The sequence below is a fragment of the Lepidochelys kempii genome, chromosome 2 (assembly GCF_965140265.1).
Source record: "Lepidochelys kempii isolate rLepKem1 chromosome 2, rLepKem1.hap2, whole genome shotgun sequence".
Classification (NCBI taxonomy): domain Eukaryota; kingdom Metazoa; phylum Chordata; order Testudines; family Cheloniidae; genus Lepidochelys; species Lepidochelys kempii.
Genome location: NC_133257.1, coordinates 229740909 through 229765517, shown reverse-complemented (window position 1 = coordinate 229765517; position 24609 = coordinate 229740909). Strand labels below are relative to the sequence as shown.

Here is a 24609-nt window from a genome sequence, read left to right as displayed (position 1 = left end):
TCTGCAAGCAAGAGAAAAGAAATAAGAATTGTGTGGGGAGGGGACTCGCACAGAGACCCTGGCATGCGGGGTGAGGGGGGCAGAATGGGAGTGCCTACAGAATCCCTGGCAGCTGGGAGAATGGGCAACTATGGTATGGGGGCCAAGGGGTATAGGAGGAATAGAGGACAATGAGAGGCACACAGGGCCCCTTGATGGAGGAAAATGGGGGGAAATAATATGGGGAAAGGGGCAAGGGAACCCAAAGCCCTTGGCATGTCAGAGAGAGATGAGGAGGAGCACACAGAGCTTCTGGCATGGGGGTGAGAATATGGGATCCTTATCTGGGGGAAGAGGGAGGAATGGGGGACTCACAGAGCCCCTGGCATGAAGGGGAGAGTTTCTGGGAAGCTCTGAAGCAGAGGGGCATAGGAAGGTGGCTAGGGAGCTGGTGGGGGTGGGGAGGAGAGAGATTGGAAGAAAGCAAGAAGCCTCTGCTGTGTGCAAAAAAACAAGTGCAACCATCTAGTTAGTATCTGTTGATTCAGTCACAAGTCAACTTAAAACAACCATATTTGGGTAAAATACATATTTTGTTGTTGGTGTTCAGTTTGATTCTGTGTATTGCTATCAGAGCACTCCTGTCATTTCTCCAATTAATTATTTTAGGAAGGGTTGGAAACTTCTCCTTTTATGAAAATAGTCATTTGGTGACCAATGTGACTGTGACATTCCATACCGGCAATCACCTGGGATTTTTATTGATGCCAAGATCCTGAAACTTGCAGTGAAACATGCAGTAGTGCTGTGATGTTTCTTTTGCCTAGTCAGCTACATATTTCAAGAGACTTCAGTTGTGTTTCATTGTTGCAAAGGTCAAAGAGATAATGATTAAATCAAGGGAGATTGTTTTTATCACTTGAGTTTTTCTATTTTTTTTTTTTAAAAAAAGAATAGGAAAATGTCAAAGTTTTTTTAAAAAAAGGGAAAAAGTCCATTTCATTTTTAGGTCATTTATATATTTTCAGTACTTAGGTGTATTAATTCAGTTATGGCTCACCCACTCTGGGGCAAATAAGCAGAGTGGGCACTACTGCGAGCATACTGAGGATCTTGCAAGAGCAAAGTGCACCTGTTAAGCTCTCAAAACTAACATTCGACACTGGCGGTTTCAGTCTAACTTGCCACACGTCCCAGGAAGGCTGGCAGCAAGCAATGCTTTGGTCAGCTTCTGTCCCTTGGCTTCTGGCTGCCTTATTAATACTTTCTGGATTAAGCTGTGAATCCAAATATTATGAAAAAAAGAGGCAGAAAAGAAGCATTTCTGATGAACAGTAAGTACCATTGTTGGTGTCACTTACAAATAGATCTGTTCACATGGTGTGGTTTTAAATACCAGGAATGGGAATGGCTCAAATAAATTTCTTTACAAAGTCTTTGGCAGATATGTAGCTAAATGCCATCTTCTCTTCTTTGATACAACAGGCCTCGCATGACCTCAGAAAGGGGGAATTTAGTATTTCATACAGGCGCTGCCAAAAATATTGAGTTTAGAACCGGATCACAGGGAAAAATAAAAATTAATGAAGATGACCTCGCAGAGCTTTTTAGTCAGGTGGTATACTTACTTATTCTTATTAAATGTTCACCTTTTTGCTTGCACAATTACAGTTTAATTTAAATGTACATGCTCGCAAAATTTACCACAGGAACTGTTTCAGGTATGGCAATGGTTTTATTACTGTTAGCATTGCTGACATCATTATAAGATGATCATGAATTATTACAGACCCATAAAGAAATTATGTAGCTATATAAAAAATTAAGAGGCAGTTGCGTACACTATGTAACTCTGTTATCTCACTGAACTTTATCATAAAATACTGAGAAGATCCAACTTTCTTCAGCAACTGAAAAGACAAAATGATTGTTTCACATAGGTTTCTAATACACTAGAACTAACCTTTTTTTAAAATTTAGATCAGGAAAAATAAAGATGAGATTCTAGAAGTGAAAAGAAGCACTGGTGTCCTTCAGAATTTTTCAAACCAGATCACTCTGATTAATTCCAAGGTAAGTCTCACCTCATGTCACATTTTCAGTTCCTGATTTTCAGTTCCTCATATCATCACATCTTCATGATTTCTCTGACTGTTACCAGTGATGGGCCCAAATCCTCCACGGAGAATTGCATGGGCTTAGGAAAAAAATTAGAATAATTTGTATGGGCCTGATCCAGCGCCCACGAACCAAGAACCAAGATAAAATCCTGAAACTATGGCTCTTCTTTTTGGCTCATCGGCATCTGTGCGTACCTAATCCTGAAGGTCCTACTCAGGCAGAGACCCCAGTGCACTCAAAGACTGTAGGAATGGGCCATATATATCTAATACAACAAGTGTTGCACAGAGTCAGCGTTCCATATGTTGAATCATGTGTCTAGTGAAACTAGAGATGGAAAAGGCCTCGTAGGTCATTTTTCCCATCTCCTGCGAATGCAGATGTTTTCCCTACAGTGCATTCTGGAATCCTTTATTCAGTTCAGTTGTAAATCACTCCAGTTATGGAGTTTCCACAATTTACCTTGGGGAAAATATTCCGGAGTCCATTTGAAATTATCCTGATATGTATGCTTCATTTGACTGGGTTCAGTTTCAGTCTGTTGCTTCTAATCATATCCCCTTGGCTGATCGCCAACAATTCCTTTTCCTCCTTTGTGTTCATACCCTTCAAATAGCTGTAGACAGTTGTATCCTCTTTGAGGCCCCTAATCCTGCAAAGATTTCTAAACAGCAAAATCCTATTGAACTACTCAAATGCTTAAAGTTAAACACACGCATAAGTCTCCAGGACTGGGGCCTTAGTTGTTTAATCAAATTTATACATATTTAGGTTGTGATTTTCAAAAGAACATAAGTGGTTTAGATAATGAAATTCTACTGAATGAATATTGGGCACCTTATGCCTCTCTGAAAATTCCCTTTTTGTTTTTCCATATGTGAAAATCCCTCCATGTTTCCTTGGTCTACCAGTGTGTACCTGACTGAAAGGTGCAACCAGTCAGTCCCAGGACACACACATATCAGCACCCCTTTAATCCCAAACACATTTGTCTTTGTATATCTGTTGCAGATTGTGAGTCTTGAGGGCAGATTTCAAAACGTAGAACAGGTGAGTAATTATGGAACAAACCTAGCAGGTTTTATTAAAAGCAGAAAATGAAGGATGACTGCAAGAATAAAAATAACTAGATGGATTCTGTCCTCCCATGCATCACTCAGGGCTGCTTTTCTCATTAAGAGCACACAGACATGAAGTCACGATTTATAGATGAGCTGAAATACCTTCTTTTCAAAATAAACTCTGTCAGATTCCCCATTCTTTAATTAAAATATCTTTGTAGAGTTAGAAAAATGGCAACTAGATTCTAGGGGGGAAAAATCTCCTCCTTTTATGATCTGCCAAGACTAAGCCATGATTTGGGAACTCAATCTGAGTGTTTGCTTCTATTAAAGAAATCAATTTTAGTTATTAATTGCAGTATGAGTAATGCAGTTGCCATATAAACCATGCATGTGGCATCAAGAATGAAAGTGAGGCCTTTAGCTCTAGAAATATGGGTCCTCTGCTAGTAGAACTAATGAAGACTCTCTATTAACTGTCACTTGTTGTCGAGCTTTTACCCTCTCAGTGGGCGGCAGCCAGCCTCTACAGGGAAACACAATCACAGACAGACAATTACATTATTAGTTGTTACATTTTCGTAGTGCCAATTGTGTGCTAAGCCTTTCGCAGACAAATCTGACAAAAAAGCAGACTCTTTTAAAGACCATGCTAGCAAGTAAACTGATTTCTCGTTCATTGTTTCAGACTGTCCTGAGGAAAGCGTGTAGTAGCAACCCCTGTCAGAATTCTGGAACCTGCCTAAGCCTGCTGGATGCCTTCTTTTGTCTCTGTCCCAGTAACTGGCAGGTGAGTCTTTCAGGCTATTTGAAGACATCCAATACAGATGATTGTCATTATTGTCATCAGTAGGGTCCAATTCTGCCTCCTTCACTCTCACTGAGTAGCACCCATAAAAATAATGTGACAATTCATAGAGTTAAGGTAATTCTCTATATGAAGAAGGATGGGAGGCTCTAGATCTTAATGACAGGTTTCAGAGTAACAGCCGTGTTAGTCTGTATTCGCAAAAAGAAAAGGAGTACTTGTGGCACCTTAAAGACTAACCAATTTATTTGAGCATAAGCTTTCGTGAGCTACAGCTCACTTCATCGGATGCATACTGTGGAAAGTGTAGAAGATCTTTTTATATACACACAAAGCATGAAAAAATACCTCCTCCCTCGGATGCATACTGTGGAAAGTGTAGAAGATCTTTTTATATACACACAAAGCATGAAAAAATACCTCCCGAGTGGGGTGGGAGGAGGTATTTTTTCATGCTTTGTGTGTATATAAAAAGATCTTCTACACTTTCCACAGTATGCATCCGATGAAGTGAGCTGTAGCTCACAAAAGCTTATGCTCAAATAAATTGGTTAGTCTCTAAGGTGCCACAAGTACTCCTTTTCTTTTTTCTAGATCTTAAGTAACTCTGTTGTAACTCCACAGACACTCTGTGGTCCTTCTATGAACCTAGCTATTGTATATTCCGGTGTCAATGTTAGTCTGTAGTAAAGCACATCTTTTGAAGATTAAGGGTGATATATCAGTTGCCCAAAGCAATGCAGCTCCTTTAATATCCGACTCATCAGTTGTTATGTTTATATAAGGCTCTCACACATTTGTCTCTCACACAACAGTGCCCATAAAAGAACCATGGGACAAATTATTTGCTAGTATAAATTGGTGTAAATGGAGCTGTGGAAATTTGCACTTGAGAGAAGGTGGGTCCACCCTAGACCTGAAAAACCATCGCGTTGATATTTTTATCAAAATGGATGCTTTTTTCGCAAGACGTTTCAGAAAACAGTATTTTCAATGAAAAAATATGTTGTTGAAAAATTTCCAACCGGCTCCATTAGTAACCTAAAAGACGATGGTGAACTCCAGTTTATGTTATCCATATGCTTTCTATACATTTCTAAAAGGTTTTATACCCTGGTGTGGCTGATAAGTAGGGTAATGGAAACAAGACAGAACAATAGCAGTTTGTTATAGTGTTTTATAAGGGAAGCTGTGGTAATAGCAGCCTATGCTTTGTATATCCTCTGAAACACTTCTGTTAAATTTTGGCTCCATGAACCACTTTGATTCTCTGTAATTTGGAAAATACCATGGATTTCTATGTCATCTCAGGGCCCGTTCTGTTCAGTTGATGTTAATGAATGCCAGATTTATGCCGGAACAGCACTCGGCTGCCAGAATGGAGCAACATGTGTTAACACACCAGGAAGTTACAGGTAACTTTTCATGCTCTTACACAGAAGTTCACTATTAGGATCCTCTAACATTTTTATGTCACTTATTGCCACTACAGTGCCACTCCTGGAAATAACAATCTTATAGTTAGGTACTGCAGCAGTTTTCACTCAGAGCATAAAACACTTCATAAATTATTTATCCAATCCTGATGCATGCAAAACTCACTGGAGCCACTGGGACCTTTGCCTGTTTTGAGGCAAGAGGATAAGGCCCATATAAAGATTGTGTAAGACTGTCTTTCGTTCTGGTCCCGGCTACCTTGTCCAGATGAGGAGGCATAACTTGGTGCTGCATGCTACAATAATGGGTGGAGGCTGGACTCCACTCACCAGACTTCCCTGTCGCAGGCCTGGTTTACACTACATAGTTGGGTCAAGGTAAGGCAGCTTACGTCAACTTAATTATGTCAGTGTACACATATGCACTGCAGCCTTACTCCTGCCGATGTACTAGGGCACTTACACCAACAAAGTAATTCCACCTCCACAAGAGGTATAGGGCTTATGTCGGTGTAGTTAGGGTGACACAGTTTCTGTATAGACACTGTGTTTTACTTACATCGGCTGTTGGCTGTCTTGCCAATGTCACGGTTCCATGCTTGAGCTGGCTCTCAGCTCCCCCCCCGCCCTGCCCCACTGCCCCTCTTCAATCGTGGAAGCGCTCCCAGTGAGTACACGTGCCACCAACAGGAGGGTAGTGTGGACATCAGCCACCACAGTAATTACTGAGGTGGCTGTAAGTTGACCTAACATAGATCAACTTAAGTCTGTAGTATAGACATGCTCCTTGTGTGCCAGCTGAACCAGCATGGGTACAACCAGATACAAAATAAGCACAGTCCAGACAACCCACACCAAATTCAATTATTTGGAAGTTTCTGAATTATTAAATAACATTTCCCCATTCCCTAGGTTTATCTTCCCCATTAGGGCCGTATCACAGATTGAAGCAAGTTTTTCAATTAAACTAAGTGGGGGAAAATTCAGTGACCCCTTCCCTGCCGTTACGCGCATGGAAATATCTTTGCACTAAAATGAAAATTAAACACTTATCCCAAAGCTAATAAAGTTGTAGAACTTCTCAAATATTTTAGATATCCATTTAAAGTAAGCAATTGATATTCTGCTTGTTTGGTGGCAATTGTTATATAGCTTAATGAAAAATACTATATAATATGAGGGGACTTTTTTTGCCTTACACTGTTGTTAGAATTACACAGTTGCAGAATCTTAACGGGAATGCCCGGGATGCATTTGATTTAGCTCTGTAGTGCTCATTGATGAGCTATTAACAGCCCTGGATAAATGTCACATGTTCAACAGGCAAGTTTGCTTGAAAAGATCATTGCAGGTTAATGAACACTGTCTTTAGTGAACTGACACTGATTAACTTAGGGTTGACAGGATGGAATAATTTAATGCTTGAGTATGTTTCATCAGTTAAGGATCTTCAGATATATAAACAACATGTTCCATCTTCCATACATCCACCCCCAACTAAATATGGGCAAATCAAATGACAGATAAAAAGATTCACAAGACTCTAAATCAGCTAATGAGGTGCATTTCAGAACTTCAAGTCCTGCCCCAAAGGACTGATCAAAATCAAGGCATTCAAAGATGCAGAGGACATTCCAAAGAGGAAGAGGTCACCACTCCATTCCAGCTATTCTAGTAAGAGATTAACGTTATTACCCATTTGAAGCTGCTCTGAGCAGGACTTCCTAAAGCTGGTGGCCATGCTCTGGCAGCTTCTGCTGAGTAATAAAACATTGTTGTGTTTTATTGCCTTTAAATACTGATCTTTCCCTTTCTTTAAGGTAATTCTCACAGAATTCCTACTTGTTTTGAATATGAAACAATACTCTGATAGGCATCAGGACTCCTTCACCATTTCACCAAAATCACCACTATGCAGCTTCGAGCATTAAGGCCCTGATTCTGGAAAGCATTCCTATTATCTCTAAGCTCATGCTTTCCTGAATCAGTGCTTTAAAAAGGTTTCAGAGTAGCAGCCGTGTTAGTCTGTATGCGCAAAAAGAAAAGGAGTACTTGTGGCACCTTAGAGACTAACCAATTTATTTGAGCATAAGCTTTCGTGAGCTACAGCTCACTTCATCGGATGCATCCGATGTAGCTCAAATAAATTGGTTAGTCTCTAAGGTGCCACAAGTACTCCTTTTCTTTTTGATTTAAAAAGGACACATAAGTCAAGAGTTTGAACAGGAAAAGTACTGTGGAAACATCCGGTGTAGTCAGCTCTTTGAGGGAGGGGCTGTGTGCCTCATTCACTGTTGCCCCACACCTTGTGTAGTCAGTGACATCTGCAAAATACCATCATTCTGATTTACAGACATGTCACTGGTGTGTGTGTGTGTATGTGGTCTTACTGTTAGTAGGGGAAAGGATTGGGAATCTTGCTGGGGAAGGGAGCATGGATGGATGGATGGATAGAAAGCCTCAAGGCATGGAGTGGAAGAACTTTGTTTGACAAGAATATTGAGACACAGGTCTTCTCATCAGGTGGTAAACAGGCACATTTCATTATGTCCAGTACTGACTTAACACATGTAAGGGGTCAGGGAAGCAATGAAGTACTGTCCTGGAAGTTGACTGCCAGGAAATGCCTACTTTAAAACAGTCACTGTAAGTGAAAGATGGGAAGCAGAGTTCTCTCTTTCAGATGGATAGTGGTGGACATCTTCATTTTGTAGTGCACCACCATGCTGTGCTTCTGAGCACAGGAGGAAGGTAGCAAGTATAAGCCACTTTGTGCATAGCCTGTTTTACAGACTGCCTGATGTGGCAGAGAGACCTGCAGGAATGCTGGAAATTTGTCTATTAAAATGAAATTAACGCTGCAGGGAATAGCACACCCTGAGAAAAGTACCATTGGGCCACATTATAACTAGTGCACATAGATATTCCTTCTAAAATCTTCTCGCAAGCAATGGCAAAGTATTATAAAGCTTTTGGCAGACCAAGTAAATATTTGTGGGGACTAAGATTTTTATGCTGAAGCTGAGAACAAACTGCTTTGCAGGGAGCTCTGGCATGCCATTCAGCCTGCTTGTTCCCTTCTAATGGAGAGCTTTGTATTGTGTCTGGAAGTCGTGTATTTACCAGCTTGTTTACCATTACAGAAAATAAGAAACAGAACTTTCAGACTGGTAGCCCCCTATAAGCATGGTGTTCTCGAAGGAACTGAGCAACTGCTGTCTGAATGCCGGTTAAAAAAAAAAAAGAGTGACGGACCCAAGTGTGCGACACAATCTGCTACAAAATGGGAAAGTCACTGAACTATAGTGCCCATGGCTTGGAACCACGGGCACCCCCCATATGCTGTCATTTCGATACAGTATTTCTCTTCACTTCCTGTCTTGTATTGTTTGTTCTATTGTTCCACCTCAGCAGGGGCTGCATTTCAGCAGCCTAGATTGTACCTTTAGGCATAGTGCACCACCTCCAGAATAGCCCTGAGACTCACTGTGACTCAGAGACTCTCCTCTAGGGCAAATTCCTCCTATCCCCTACCCCCTTGTCTCCTCTTGCTTCAGGAAGTAATAACTTGTTGCAATAGATATAGTACCCACATTCAGTTCATCATTCCAGCTTGAGAGGACTGGAAGGCAGGATTCCTGGGTTCTGTTACCACCTCTTCCACTAAAACTTGCTGTATGAACATGCATAAACTGCTTAATTTATCCATGCCTCAGTTTCCTCATCTCCACAGTGAGTGCAGGGCTGTGTAAGTTGTTGAAGTGAGTCAGCTGGTCCAGCAACAACAAAAGAGCCAGCCAGCCAGCATTATTATTTCTCTTCAAGTCTTTATTCTTGCCAGCTAAAAAATACCCTTCATACCAAATTAAACAAACTGGCTTTTACTTAACTGGGAAAGCAAATAGACAGGCTACAACTTAAGCTTGTGTCTTTCCTCTGACTACCAGGAAGCTCCAGCAACACATCCTCTGTTTCAGCAAAGCACTTGAGCAGGTGTTTAAGATTAAGCACACACTCAAGTCACTCCCTAGTTGGCAAAGCGGTAAGTGTAGGTGTTTTGCTGAATCTGGGCCTGAATGACTCGTCCCTCAAGGCCAGATTCTTAAAAGTATTTAGGTGCCTAAAAATGGAGCTAGTTATCAAGTGTGATTTTCAAATGTGCCCGAGGTTTGGTGCCTAAATCTCATTGAAATCAGTGGGAGTTAAGCACCTAACTGTGAAAAATCACACTAGCTGTCTAAATACTTCTAAAAACCTGTCCCTCAGTCCCTAGTCTAACTATGAAAGCGGCAAAGAGTCCTGTGGCACCTTATAGACTAAAAGACTTATTGGAGCATAAGCTTTCGTGGGTGAATACCCACTTCTTCAAATCTGAAGAAGTGGGTATTCACCCACGAAAGCTTTTGCTCCAATACGTCTAGTCTGTAAGGTGCCACAGGACTCTTTGCCGCTTTCACAGATCCAGACTAACACGGCTACCCCTCTGATACTAGTTTAACTGTATTGCTCTATCCAGTACACCTGTGGGCTGTAAGGTAGATGTTAATGCTCCACCACCTGTCACAGTATAATTATTACCTGTCTTACAGGAGGGTTTTGAAGGCTTAGTTTAATGTATGTTTGTAAAGGACTTGGAGATCCTTGGCTGGAAGGCACCATTTAAAGTGCAAAGTACCATTACTGTAATAAAATAGTCACATATGACTTTTGTTGAAAAACAGAATAAGGCCATTGTCATTTCATCTTCTGTCACCATCACGTCTGCTGAGAGTTGTTTATCTCTGGGTAGAGAAAGTTTTCACCTGTTGAAAAGTAAATCCTTTGTGAAAGGCTAATGGGGACTTTAGGGCCAGAAAACTGCTATATGAATACAGTTAGTTGCAACGTGGTAAAGAACCACACTGAAGGGAGTCCCAACATCTACACTGGGGAGGAAGGATTTTCCAGTGATTAGTACCCTAACATAGGTGTTGGGAGATCTGTGGCAGAGCAGGGCTTGAACCCAAACTTCATGTGTGACCTTGGGCAGGTCACTTAGTGTCTCTGTGCTCCAGTTTCCCATATGTAAAATGGGGGTATCCTGCCCTATCTCACAGGGAGGTTGTAAGGCTAAATAAATTCAAGACTGTGAGGTGTTCAGATACTGTGGTAATAAGACAGACAACATTATGGCATTTCTCTGTGTTTTCATCACTAGCTGTATCTGTACTCCAGAAACCTATGGGCCCCATTGTACCTCGACATTTGATGATTGCCAAGGAGGCTCTCAGGCTCTCTGTGAGCACGGCATCTGCATAGATTCAGACAGGGAGCAGCCCAATGAGGTAAGAAATGAAGTATGAGTCTCTTTATGCAACACAGTTTCAGTCAGTGTTTAAGAACCCTGAAGAACCAATAAATACCAATTGTACCAATAAGTACCAACCAACTGTGCTCTCGAGGTGAAATAGTGGCCCTGGGCAACTAATCCCGTACACAATGACCAAACATTGGTTGCTGCATGGTGCTGAGCATCCCTGTGACCACAGAGGGAACTAAGGGTAATTAGCAACTCCCAAGAGGCACCTGTATCGGGTCCATCATTATCCTCCTTTAAACAGCTGGGAAAGAAGAAACATTTTTTGCATATTTAAAAACATTACTTGAATCTCCAGTTCTAGTACTGGATATTATTTCAATCCTAACATTATCTGAAACATAGTTAAGAATAACAAACATTGTCATCACTGCAAGACCGCCATGGAAGGGAAAGCAAGGACTTGGCAATACTATCCCTGGTAGTTTCTGGGGCTGGCAATGTCACATGCACCGTTTACCTGCTGAATGATTATTGCCTGTCTTTCATTAAAATAGTCCAGTTTAGTAACTGTAGGTCTGCATTGAAGATTTGGTTAAGGTTCACCATTCAGTTGCTTCTAGGCTATTTTCCCTTTATTTTGTAGATTATTGGTGGGATTTTCAAAAGTTTCAGGGTTGGCTTGACTCTTCTCCCATTAAAGTCAATGATAAAGCTCCCCTTGGCTTCAGCGAGATCACAGTTAATGTTGAGCGCTTGAGAATATACCACCCTAATGTTATTTAATGTTAACTTCAAAACTCTTCATACTCCAATTCTCTGGGACATTGCTGAGACCAAATAAGGATTGTTCTTAAAAATAAATAAATAAATAAATAAATAAAAATCACACTTTAACAAGAGGTTCTGGAACATAACTTCAATCCAAATAAGTCATGCTGACTCCACTGAACACTGCAATTCGTTACAGATGTTAAGATCTGAGTGTTAGTAAAGTTTACAGTAAATATAATCATTGCCCTTAAAGAAAGTATGGATTTGTGAATTAATTAGCTATTTTCACTGTGTACCTCACACAGATTACTGCACAGTTTGCCAAACTGATTTCAGGTTGTTATATTTATATTGGTCTCTTTACCCTAAATGCAAAGCAAGCTGAGTTGATTTGCTTTAAATTATGTTTAGGTACAGTTCATGATTGCTGTTCATTCTCTCTGGTGTAGTTTCAGTAAAATACAGGTTCCTTTTGCTTAGTGAAATAATGATGCAGCCTGTTATTGCCATGTGCTAAATGTTCAATTTCAAAAGATGGGAAAATCTACCCATGACTATGCAAAAGCAAATCACGTGCCAACGGTTTTTTGGGGGGTGGGGGGGTCGGGGAAGGGATAGCTCAGTGGTTTGAGCACTGGCCTGCTAAACCCAGGGTTGTGAGTTCAATCCTTGAGGGGGCCAGTTAGGGATCTGGGGCAAAAATTGGGGATTGGCCCTGCTTTGAGCAGGGGGTTGGACTAGATGACCTCCTGAGGTCCCTTCCAACCCTGATATTCTATGATTCTATAAACCTCTCTTGTAATTGGCTGTAGTTGAAAAGATTTTTTAAAATTGTTCCTTGTATAGGCTTCTTAGTAGTTTTCACAATTGCCCTAATTCATAACATGCTGTTTAATATGGCAGCCAAAGTACAGCTGTATCTGCGATGCTGGTTGGATGTCCCCGCCTGGTAGCCCCGACTGTAGTGCTGACATAGATGAGTGCAGCCTCTCTAGTCCGCCGTGTTCTCAGAATCCTCCCGTAGGCTGCTACAACACTCCAGGCTCTTACTACTGCGGGCCTTGTCCCACAGGTACTTTATTCTCATTCAGCAACAAGAGGCAATGGTGTGTGCTGACTGCCAATACTTCACAAGCACAGAATTGGGGTCAATACAGGAGTAACTGGATGAAATTCTTTGGACTTTTTTATACGGGAGATCCAATTAGCTAATCTAATGGTCCCTTCTGCCCTGAAAATCTATGAATTCTCTTTTTGCCGTGCACTTATTTGAGTTATTTAGGCATTTTATAGAGAACATGATTACAGGGACTCTAAATAATGACGATCAGGATTAGAACAAGCCTTTGTAGCAAAAATTTTATGGTAAGGTCTGACTGGCCTAATCCTTATGTAAAAGTGTGATCCATTACTGAAAATGCACAGGACATATTCAAATAAAAAGTCCCCACTCACATTTAGCAGACTACATTATTTTAAATTCTACAGTACATTTCAGTTTAGTTCTAATACCTCAAAGGAGGAAGATTTCCCATTCACCTGCCTTTCCTAAATGGCATGCAAAAGTAATATTTTCCTGTGCTTGGGACAGGCAGGAAAGTTCTACTAAAAGGAAGAAAAGTAAAAGGTAGTCGTAAGGATTTGCCAGTTTTTGCCTCTCTGCTGTCTCTCTTCATAGGCTGGCAAGGAAATGGCTACCGTTGCCAAGATATTAATGAATGTGAGATGAATAATGGAGGCTGTTCAATAGCACCAGTGGTTCAGTGCATCAACACTATGGGATCCTTCCACTGCAGTCTTTGTCCACCAGGTAAAACAATGAATTGACTTTATGTTGATATAATGACAAGCAGGATATACACTGAAAACATGAAGATACTACACCTTCTAGCACCGTTAGTTTTGTTTAAATAAATAGGTGTTATACTAACCAACGTGATTTTAATGTGGTTTAATATAGTGTCTTGAGACAAAGCACATTTAAACTGCCTTAGGAAGACTTAGTGATGAGCATGTGATAGTGTACATATCTAATTACATCTCCTTTAAATTGATTCCTGTCATTCTAGCAAGACATTTTAAATGACTTATCAGAGTGCTTCCTTTGGCAGACAATACGTGAATAACTAAGATCATTATTATGTTGTCCACATTAACTAAAAGTATATGCTATATGTCAAACCACCTGGATTGTCCTTGTTAAAAGACTTACTAATTACTCATTGCTTTAAAAGTGCTTCCAAAATCTGTACAGTGTTTCCAGCCACAAAATAAACAGAGCAGCTGGAGTGGTGATAAGTCAACATTTTGAGTTTTATTATTTTTAAAGCCCTTTATGAGAAGCACAGCATCATTAACAGAAATACTAACTAACAGAAAAAATGTTTTTAACTGCCTGGAATAAATGTAATGGAAACAAATTCCTGTTAGGAAGAGTTCACCAACACTGTTTACCACACATATGTTACTCTATACTGGGAAGGCATTTTGAGTACATGTTTGATCTAATGCACTGGATCATAAGTAATTCATAGGTTTTGATGAATGATACTCCAAGTATCTCTTTCTTCTTGTCTTAATGAGCCTCATAGCAGCACCAGCAGCGATTTCCCACTCTCCATTCAGTTGTTTGTGTTCTAAACTTCAGTGCATCATGGGCCTATTCCAAACTTCAGTCTCGCAATCATGAGACCAAAGTTATAGAAACCCATGCACCACTGTGGTTTATTGTGTGCAGAAATGAATGGAAGGCAGAATGCAATGTCTGCTACAGCCCAGGTCTTAAGGTTCTGATCTCACACATACTTGGTTTATGCGGATGTAACTCTGTTTTGTCCATTGGATTTACTTATGATTAACAACAGAATCAGTAAGATCAGAGTCAGGGCCCTGAAGTGTGGTAACCTGAGGTAGTCAACGAAGTTTGAAAACCTCTGGTCCAGTGTCAACTTCAGCTTTTTCTGTTTAAGTGCTGGAAAAGCATCGTACTTGGTCCCCATTTAAGTCTTTCACCTGGGTGGCAGTACGAGTAAGCACAGTTCCCATTTGATTCTCACAGATTTTCACCAACCCTGTTTGTTTGTATAATAACAATGATCTTATTCTGACCAGGTTATGAAGGGGATGGAAGAATATGCACCCAAATTGGTATCTGCTCAATACATAATGGAGGTTGCCATCCATTGGCCTCATGTGTACCCTCTCCAGGTAATATGCCATTTTAAGTACTGTTAGATAGTTCAATATCAGTCTTCAAAAAAGTGGGCAGTTTTGTGACGACACATTTCAAATGAAGTCCTCTGACCTTACAACTTTCACTTTTGCCTTCAGACCACAAGCTAACAGATATGTACACTTTAGTGAACTGACACTGTCTCTAGCAACGGGAGACCTAGGATGCACAAGGGTGCAAAAGGCAGTGACCTGGCATTTGCAGAGAATGTAGGTAAAGCCTTCTGGCAGTGCTACAGTATCGTCAGAATGGATCCAGATTCCACCACCAGACATTTGTAGGTTTCATTGTGCGGATGTTGCCAGTCCCCACAATTCCCCTCCTGGAACCCCTCTGCCTCATTCCAGCTATAGATTCCATTCTGCACCTCTCTGCAAAGGCACGTGGGCCTCCACAGCTCTCTTAAGACTTTCCAATAATCAGTAGTCTTAATGAGTACAGTGGACACAGAGCAGGGAAGAACATCCCAAAACAGATCACCTGTTAATAGACTAAAGGATTTTGCAAAGCCCTGTTTCAAATTGAAAGACTGTTTCACATACTGTTAATGACAAAGCTGATATTGTTACTGTAATCAGGATCAGGCTAATTACTATGTATGTTTTGTCTCATCTTCCACAGGTCCTACACCTACCTGTGTCTGCCCAGCTGAATACACTGGAAGTGGTTTTGGGCCAAATGGGTGTGCCCCAGTCAGTGATACCTGTCAGCATCAAAACCCGTGTAGAAATGGACAGTGCTTAGTAAGTACGTCTCCTCATAGTTAAAGAGACAATTTTGTTTAGATGTGACCATTAAGACACAGTATACCATTGAGGATAAAAATCGGCATGGGTTTACCCCTGTGCAACCCCATTGGTGGTGATTTCTACATGCATTTCTGAAGTGTTCTTCACCATACTTTACCTACTGTCCTAGAATATAGTAGGTTTGCACAGGAGGAGGGGGAAAGTGTAAGTCAGTGCAGGATTTGACCCTAGTTTGATCTACTCAGACATGACAATAATGATAAAATATAATCACAGGGTTCATTTTTACATGGTACTTTTTCTTAAATGCACAAAACCAACATGGCTGTGGCGCTATGAATCCTATATCAAATTTTGCTGCTTGTGAATGGATTCATAGGCTAGAAGGGACCACCACTGTGATCACCTGGTCTGACCTCCTGTATAACACAGGCCATAGAACTCCCCCAGAATAATTCCTAGAGCAGATCTTTTAGAAAAACATCCAATCTTGATTTAAAAATTGGCAGTGATGGAGACTTCACCATGACCCTTGGTAAAGTGTTCCCAGGGTTAATTACTCTCACCGTTAAAATTTTATGCTTTATATCCAGTCTGACTTTATCTAGATTCAACTTCCAGCCAGTGGGTTGTGTTATACCTTTGTTTGCTAGACCAAAGAGCCCATTATTAAATATTTGTTCTCCTCGTAGATACTTAAACAGTGTAATCACCCCTTAACCTTCGCTTTAAGCTAAAAGGCTCAGAATAAGAGATAGCAGGACTATTAAAAAATAGTTGAATGGAGAGTAAAACATAGTACACAGCAGATACCATCAATAAAAAACATTTGGGAGTGTTCCATTTAGGGCAACACCCAGAATTCACTGATGGGTCGGAAACTGACTAACAGACAGAAAACAAACACTACAAACAAATGGTCATAGAATCATAGAATATCAGGGTTGGAAGGGACCTCAGGAGGTCATCTAGTCCAACCCCCTGCTCAAAGCAGGACCGATCCCCGACTAAATCATCCCAGCCAGGCTTTGTCAAGCCTGACCTTAAAAACTTCTAAGGAAGGAGATTCCACCACCTCCCTAGGTAACGCATTCCAGTATTTTACCACCCTCCTAGTGAAAAAGTTTTTCCTAATATCCAACCTAAACCTCCCCCATTGCAACTTGAGACCATTACTCCTCGTTCTGTCATCTGCTACCACTGAGAACAGTCTAGATCCATCTTCTTTGGAACCCCCTTTCAGGTAGTTGAAAGCAGCTATCAAATCCCCCCCTCATCTTCTCTTCCGCAGACTAAACAATCCCAGTTCCCTCAGACTCTCCTCATAAGTCATGTGTTCCAGTCCCCTAATAATTTTTGTTGCCCTCCGCTGGATGTTTTCCAATTTTTCCACATCCTTCTTGTAGTGTGGGGTCCAAAACTGGACACAGTACTCCAGATGAGGCCTCACCAATGTCGAATAGAGGGGAACGATCACATCCCTTGATCTGCTGGCAATGCCCCTACTTATACATCCCCAAATGCTATTGGCCTTCTTGGCAACAACGGCACACTGTTGACTCATATCCAGTGGTGATGAGGGTGGGATATGAGGGTGGGTCAATTTTCAACATGGAAATAGTTAGCAGGGGAATTTCTCCATGAATCTGTATTAAGACCATTGTTTAATATGTTTATTAATGATCTAGTAAAGAGGTGAAGAATGAGGGGAAATGTTTGCAGCTAACAAAATGTAGGTTTCAGAGTGGTAGCCATATTAGTCTGTATCAGCAAAAACAACAAGGAGTCCTTGTGGCATCTTAGAGACTAACAGATTTATTTGCTAGTTCACCAAAGCTTATGCCCAAATACATTTGTTAGTCTCTGAGGTGCCACAAGGACTCCTTGTTGTTTTAACAAAATGTAGGTTAGTCAAGACTATAGGAGACTAGTTCAGGTCACTAAGCATTGGCAATCCAGGTTCAATCCCCTGCTCTGTCACAGACTTCCTTTGTGACCCACTTAGCCTCCCTGTGCCTCAGTTCCCAATCTGTAAAATGGTCTGATAGTACTTTCCTACCTCCCATGGGTGTTGTGGGGATCAATAGATTAAAAACTGTGACATGCTCAGATAATGTATTAACGGGACACATGTAAATACCTAAAATCGATAGATGAACTTCAGAGGAACCCAACAGAGCTATCACTGGGTGGCATAAAGGCAGATGAAATTTCATTGTTAATAAGCATGAGGTAATACATTCCAGAAGGAGTAATTGCAACTACTAATGCACATTATTGAGCCCTCAATTAAAAGTAAACACTCAGCAAAAAGACTTTAGCATCACTCTGAACACCTCAATAAAAGCCTCTGCTCAATATGCGCTGCTGGACCAAAAAAGTTACGCATGCAGAGAAAGGGATAGAAAATAATAGTGGAAATATTATAGAGCCATTCTATAAATTGATGGTGAGATTTCCCCCACCTGGAATATTGTATTCATTCAAGAAAGTCATAGAAGAAGCACAAGGGGCTCAAATAATGGGCAACAGAAACAATGGGAGATCTGGAAAGACCCTCATGGGAGGAGAAATAGGAAAGATTAGGATTGTTTAGAGAGGAGATGAAAAGAAGGGGCAAAAGAGAGAAACACAAAATAAAGAATGATACAGAGAAAGTAAGTGCTTCCATTACCCTTCTTCATAGTAAAAGAACAGGGGACATCCCCTGAAACTGACATTCAGCAAATGTAGAACAAGTCAAATGAAATAGTATCCTGCACAGTGCATCATTAATTTGCAGAACTCATTGCTGATAAATAGCATTAAAGTAAGAGCCTAGAAGGTGTCCAAAAATTGACATTTAAACAGGTAAAGAGTGAAGTTAACACATGGAGTGGCAGTCCAGCTCAAGGCCCTCTATGATACTTAAACCCCACAAAGGGACTGGATAGGCATCCCACTAATGGGTTGGCTGCATAATGGTGCCTGTGCACACAGTTATTAGTGCAGAAGACCACAATGGGAGCAGACCAGAGGTGCGGCAGCAGATCTGTGTTTATCCAGAACTACTGACCCTTGTATTCCATGCAACTGGTACAGAGTCAATGGGTGCTATTTTAGTGAAACACCACAGGCCTCAGCAGGGAGGTGAGTTTCCCCAGCACTCTGCATTCTACCCACATAGACCCCAAATACTTGGACTTTGTGTGTGAAGTGAATTTCGTGTTCTGAGAAAATGCAGTTACTTTAATATGATTAAGAGTTTGTAACTGTATCTACCCCCATGTTCCATGGCATAATAATTGACTGGAGTTAGGAAGAAATTTCCCATATGGTCAGGTAGGTTATTCCATAATTTTCCATTACAGGGTTCTTACACCTTTCTCTGAAGCAGTTGATACCACTACTATCAGATTTAGCGCACTGGCTTGGATGTGTCAGGATCCTGGCAAAGGCAGTCAGGAATAAGGGTCAGAGCAGGGTCAAACCTGAGACTGAGAGGAGTTTCATAGTCAAGTTCCAGGCTGGAGTCAATACCAAAGATCAGGGTCCAGGTCAGGAGGCTGCAGGTCAAGTTGAGGTTGAAGCCAGGAGTGCAAGACCAGTGATCAGGAATGGTCATGGTAGCTACAGGAGAGCCACACTGTTGCCTGGACACTTCCCGGAACACCCCTTAGGTTTATGTAGGATGGGGAGCCAATCAGGAGGTATGAGGCTGCTGCCTGTCAGACCTCTTGAGGCAGGACTTCCTGTGGTCTGAGTCTACAACAGGTCATGGATAATGGAGCACAAGCTGGTTATAGCTTCTGTTGGGTGGCAGCATGAAGATATCTGCCACCTGCAGCTTTTCAGGGCTGTGTTTGAGACCCCAGGAGCCCTACATTACACCTCCTAAGGGGCATTTCCACTGGCCTGGGTTTGTCTGGATCGGCCTCATGGAAGGCTGTCATGAGGTCATGGATTTGGGATTCTAGTTCCCAGGATCACTCTTCTGAACCAGCTCTCCCAGAAGAAACCATATTTGATTTTTGAAGTCCAGTATCTCATGGATCTTGTATTTGTCATGTCCCTGGATCTGCACCAGAGGGGGTGGTGGTTGAGCCTGGTGCGTGAAGGGGTTGTTGATGTTTTTAGCAAGGATATAGGGAACACTGGGTGTGCGTTGAGGGATCTGGGTAACTAAAGCCCCATCGTCACTGGGTTAATTACCTGGCTGATGAAATATGGCCCAAGGTATTGGAAATACAATTTACAACATGGCCAGTCGGAGTGGAGGTTTTGGGCTGAGAGCCACACTTTTTACCCAACAGTGAATTCTGGGTGTTCCCTGCACTGGTGGTTAACGTACTGCTTATAATCTTCCTTGGTCTTGTCCAGATGTGCCTTGAGTTCTTCTTGGACATCATGGATCTGGCATACTTAGGTGGCAGCTGTGGGATTGGTGGAGTTGCAAGGAGAAGGGGGATGGAAGTCACAGTTTGCATAGAATGGACTCTGCCTGGTGGAGACAAAATCAGCGTTGTTGTAAGCAAACTCTGCTTTGGGTAGAAGGATCAACTAGTTGTCCTGGTGGAAATTTGTGAAGCAGCACAAATATTGTTCTAACACTTGAGTCGTTCATTCAGACTGACGGTCAGTTTGTGGGTGATAGGCAGTGGATGTTTAAGCGCAGGTCCTGAGCAATCAAGGTTTCATGCCAGAACCACAACAGAAACTGGAGACCACAATCAGCTGGGACTCGCTCCTGGAATCCTTGGAGATGGATGACATGAGCCACCAGGAGCTGGGCTATTTCTTCTGCAGCCAGCGTATGTGCAATGGGGACAAAGTGGGCCATTTTTGTTAGTGGTTGACTACAGTGTAACTGTTAGACACAGGTAGCTCAACCAAGAATTCCAGGGTAATGGCTACCCGGGATCTGAATGGGGTCTTGGAAGGCATTAGGGTGCCACAGGCGTTTGAGTATAGTGTCTTGGTGCAGACACATGTCTCACAGGAATCGACATGTGAGTGGATTGTCATGCACATTCAGGGCCATCAGAAGGAGCAGCTGGCCGAATGGAAGTTCTGAATCAATGCATTCAGGAAATTCTGGGGCTTGAGACTCAGCATAGGGGGCTCTTGGCTGGTGAGATCTCCTCCTTTCAGGACAAGGCCTCAGCAGTCTTGTTCTGGGCCTCTGGGTGGTACATGATGGTGAAATTGAAGTGTGTGAAGAACAGGGTCCAGCGAAGCTGCCTCTGTTTCAGTGCTTTGGCTCGGCAGAGCTACTAAGTTTCTGTGATCCAAATATACCTGTACTGAGAACCGAGCACCCTCCAGTTAGTGGTGCCACTCTTCAAAGGCCACTTTGGGATCTAGAATCTCCTTATCTCGAATTTCATAACTCTGTTCAGCTGGAGTGAGCTTCCGTGAATAGTAGATGCAAGGGTGGAGGTGTTGCTGGGGCCCATGTAGGCAGACTTCTTGGCAGAACTTGGAGCAGAAGCTACTCTGGTGCTCATGCCAAAGTATGTGGAAATCATGAGCTGCCAAACCAGCCATGAAATGCTGAAGATTATGGGGAAATGTGATGAGCAGATTGTTCCAAATGGAAGGATTTCCAGATGGTTGCAAATGGCAACTTCCAGAGGCACCATCTCCTGTGTCACTGGCCCTGACAAGAGGAGTGAGCCATCTAAAGTTTCCACTAGGTTTGGGACAGTCTTTGGTTGTGCCTGAATACCCAGGGCTTGGGCAGTACTGGCATCGAGGAAGTTCTCCACTGCCCCAGAATCCACCAGTGCCCACTGTGGGGGAATTTGGTAAGGCTCTCCTGGAACACAAACAGATCCAGACTTTAAGGTCCAGGGAGCACTCGCTGTGCCTGGGGCATGCCTCAGTGAGGAGGAGGGGGGCATTATCTGGGGGTTTGCCCAGGCCAACTCCTTCTCCTGGGCCTGCGTCGTTTCCCGAAATCGGTCATGCTAAAGCTAGGGATGGGTAATTGGTAAGAATATGGCTGGATCTTCCGTTGTAGAAACACAGCCCATGACAACAGCAGTGCTCTTTTTCCTCAGTGGTCACATGGCAATGGGTGTCATCCAGCTGCATGGGTTTTGGGTCTGGTTTGGAGAGGGGTACCACGAGGTACCAGTCAAGTGGTGACCAGGACCCCTTCCTTTCCTTATGTTGTTTGTGGAGCCTATTGCTGATGGCTATGATGAGATTGACCAATGTACCTAGATTGGTTGGGGCCTCCACACAAACTAGATCATCCTTAATTTCTTGCCATAGTCCCCAATAGAACTGGTAGAGCTGCACCACTTTGTTTCACTCAGTGTCGGAGACTAGTCGCCAAAAGTGGGCTGCGTACAAGAAGTCTGGTCCCTACCCCTGCTGGAGTTTGCACACGGCCATCTCCACTGAGTGGGCATGGTGTGGATCATCAAATATAGTAGAAAACACCTGGAGGAAGGCATCCCTGTCAGATAGCGTCGGGCTCACTCATTCACGTGGGGGCGAGGGCCAGTACAATGCATCTCCCAACAGGTGGCTAATAATGAGTAATACTTTTGCTAGGTTGGTGGGGCAGGACAGGGTTGGAGCAGAAACAGCAGGCAACATTGGTTAATAAACCACCTGAATTATGGGAGTCCCCATTAAAATGTTCTGAGTGGGGCACTGGGTCTGGGTATTTTCGTCCTGTAGCCAAGCTGTCTGTTCTCATAGCAGCTGGTTATCTGCACTGTTCTGTGCCAGTTGGGACCTCAGTATCGCATTTTCACCATGGAGCAGGGTGGGTTGCCTGTGTAGAGCTTGGTTCTGTGTTGCGAGCTGGGATAATTGGGCTTGAAGCTTGGGGAGCTCCTCCTGGGAGGGTCAAACACATTCAAGCATCTCCACTACCCTGTAGGGCGTGTTAGACAAGGAGGGGCCCAGTGCCTCCACAGTCCTCCAGGGTAGACCTTCACCATAGGCAAGAGTGGTGCAGGCAAACTGTCAGGATTCTGACCAGGGCAATTGGGACCAAACATCAGAGCAGGGTCAAACCTGAGACTGAGAGTAGCAGAGGAATTTGTGGTTGAGTTCCAGGCTGGGGTCAATACCAGGGATCAGAGTCCAAGTCAGGTTTCAGGGTCAGGGTCAGGAGGTGAAGTCCAAATCAAGCCAAGGTCAAAGTCAGGAGTTCAAGACCAGGGATCAGGAATGGTCATGGCAGCTACAGGAGAACCATACCATACCATGGACTCTTCCCAGAACATCTCTTGTGTTTATATAAGGTGGGGAGCCATTCAGGAGCCATGTGGCTGCTATCTGTCAGACCCCTTGACGCGGGACTTCCCATGGTCCATGTCCACAGTGGGTCATAGGTAGTGGAGTATGAACTAGTAACAGCCTCTGGGTTTGAGACCCCCTGGGTCTTACAAGATGGACCACTGGCCTGATCCTGTGGTCCTTTGGGTTTGCTCCATTCTTCATTAACTCTGTCTGGAGTAGTTAAATCCCACTCATGGCCCCTTTAGACTATTCAGGCTTCAGAGACCAGGCCTGAGACAAATGATTTATAAACAGCTGTTGTCCTGGCTTGTACTACAGCACTGAGAGGTAACTTGATTTACTTGTTTCTAGGGTAATAATTTCAGTGCCAAGCAAACAGTTTTCTGGATGGCTAAAGTAAGATAGATTTGACTTTTTCAGGTAATTTGAAAGGCCTCTGCAACGCAATAATAGACAAAACAAGGAGCTAATCCGATTAGGCCTTGGGCTTTTTTTAGTATCTAACAAGTATCTAATGTCAAGAGAGTTGACTACTGAGTGCTTCCTTTGTTTCTCTGCACCAGCACTGCCAACTAAAAACAATAATAAATATCAATGATTTTATTAACTATATTAATGACTTAAGTTGACTCCCATTTGCTGCATCTTTTCATTCAGTTTATTCTTGCAGGCTACACTCTCTGGATACTTCTGTGTGTGTGATCCGGGCTGGACAGGCATCAATTGTACGGAAAACATCAATGAGTGTTCTAGCAACCCTTGTCAGAATGGTGGAAGTTGTACTGATGGAATTAATGGCTACTCCTGTGAATGTACAAATACCTGGACTGGACCTCAATGTCAGACTCCCCAGCAAGGTAACATGAAAAGCATAGTGACTGAGAACTGAAGCACCACCCTATCAATCTGATATCTATAAAAGGCATTTGGATTAGAGATGAGGTTTATAAGGGAAAAGTCTTACCCTTGGGTTTAAAATATGAGAGGCAGTGGAAAATAGATCCTGATCCAAAGTCCATGTGAGTCTTTCCCACTCCTTCAGTGAACTCTTGTATTGAGCCCATAATGCTTAAAGCTTCTAACTCCACGTGCTTACCAACAATAGCATAACAGACAGGTTGAATTTTAGGCCTACTAGCCTTGACTAGTCCCTTTAAATCCTAAAATTAGATTTCTGTAGTTAAATAGAGATCTTCCAAATCCTGACCATGTGTGTACTAATTCAGATGGGAAGGAGGATTTGCGGTAGGGATAATAGAATCACAAGTGAACAGAATAAAGTTTGCTTTTGATTTATATAATGTATTTCATACTTGGTTTGCCTCAAAGGGCTTCACAAAAAACAGTTAGATTGTAGTAATGCAATGACTATATGCTTCAAGCAAATGTGGCAACTATTAGGCTTTCTATAGTAGTCACTATGCAGTCTGGGATATTAGAACTTACGTGACAAAGAGAATGTTGTCAATGAAACCAGGAGGATCACTATTTCTTTTCAAGGAGTGTCACAGAATCTTTAATTTTTACCCGGTACAGCAGACGGTGACAAGAAATAGACTTCAGTTTAAATGTTTTATTTGAAATATAGTACCTGTAAGTCACAGTGCACCTCATCACCCTCTGTGTGAATACTACATTGCAGAACCAACGTAGAATAGGAGCCTACACCGGGACTTAACTTTATGGCTTTCTGACACTGAACCAGCCTGAATCTACAATCAAGGAATTGAGAAAGATAGCCAAACTGTGTGGATCCCAGTGGCTTAGAAACCGGGGAGGGTGGGGGGGTGCTCAAAACTTTGAAAAAGTTCATTTTGAAACAGCAGCTGACCAAATGTGTCCTCAGCCAAAAACATAGCGTCATTGCTGTTCATGGAGATTGGAGAGGGAGAGCTAAATGAGGCCCTGAAG

At 42.4% G+C, this 24609-nt stretch overlaps 1 protein-coding gene across 4 annotated transcripts in view; it reads left to right on the top strand.

Moving 5' to 3' along the window:
* Positions 1 to 1171: 1171 nt before the first annotated feature.
* CUBN (cubilin) overlaps positions 1172 to 24609 on the top strand; it is a 226932-nt gene continuing 203494 nt past the window's right edge. For 3 of the 4 annotated variants that reach the window (XR_012157573.1, XR_012157574.1, XM_073334126.1), the window contains exons 1-12: positions 1172 to 1313; positions 1465 to 1594; positions 1960 to 2052; positions 3112 to 3150; positions 3850 to 3951; positions 5281 to 5384; positions 10603 to 10729; positions 12379 to 12547; positions 13154 to 13285; positions 14587 to 14682; positions 15329 to 15450; positions 23369 to 23555. Coding sequence is in view for 2 of the 4 variants with exons in the window: in XM_073334126.1 (XP_073190227.1) it covers positions 1195 to 1313; positions 1465 to 1594; positions 1960 to 2052; positions 3112 to 3150; positions 3850 to 3951; positions 5281 to 5384; positions 10603 to 10729; positions 12379 to 12547; positions 13154 to 13285; positions 14587 to 14682; positions 15329 to 15450; positions 23369 to 23555 (1420 nt within the window). In the remaining 2 variants the exon portion in view is untranslated. The remainder of the gene's footprint in view (positions 1314 to 1464; positions 1595 to 1959; positions 2053 to 3111; positions 3151 to 3849; positions 3952 to 5280; positions 5385 to 10602; positions 10730 to 12378; positions 12548 to 13153; positions 13286 to 14586; positions 14683 to 15328; positions 15451 to 23368; positions 23556 to 24609) is intronic. The other variant, XM_073334127.1, reaches the window with a different exon arrangement.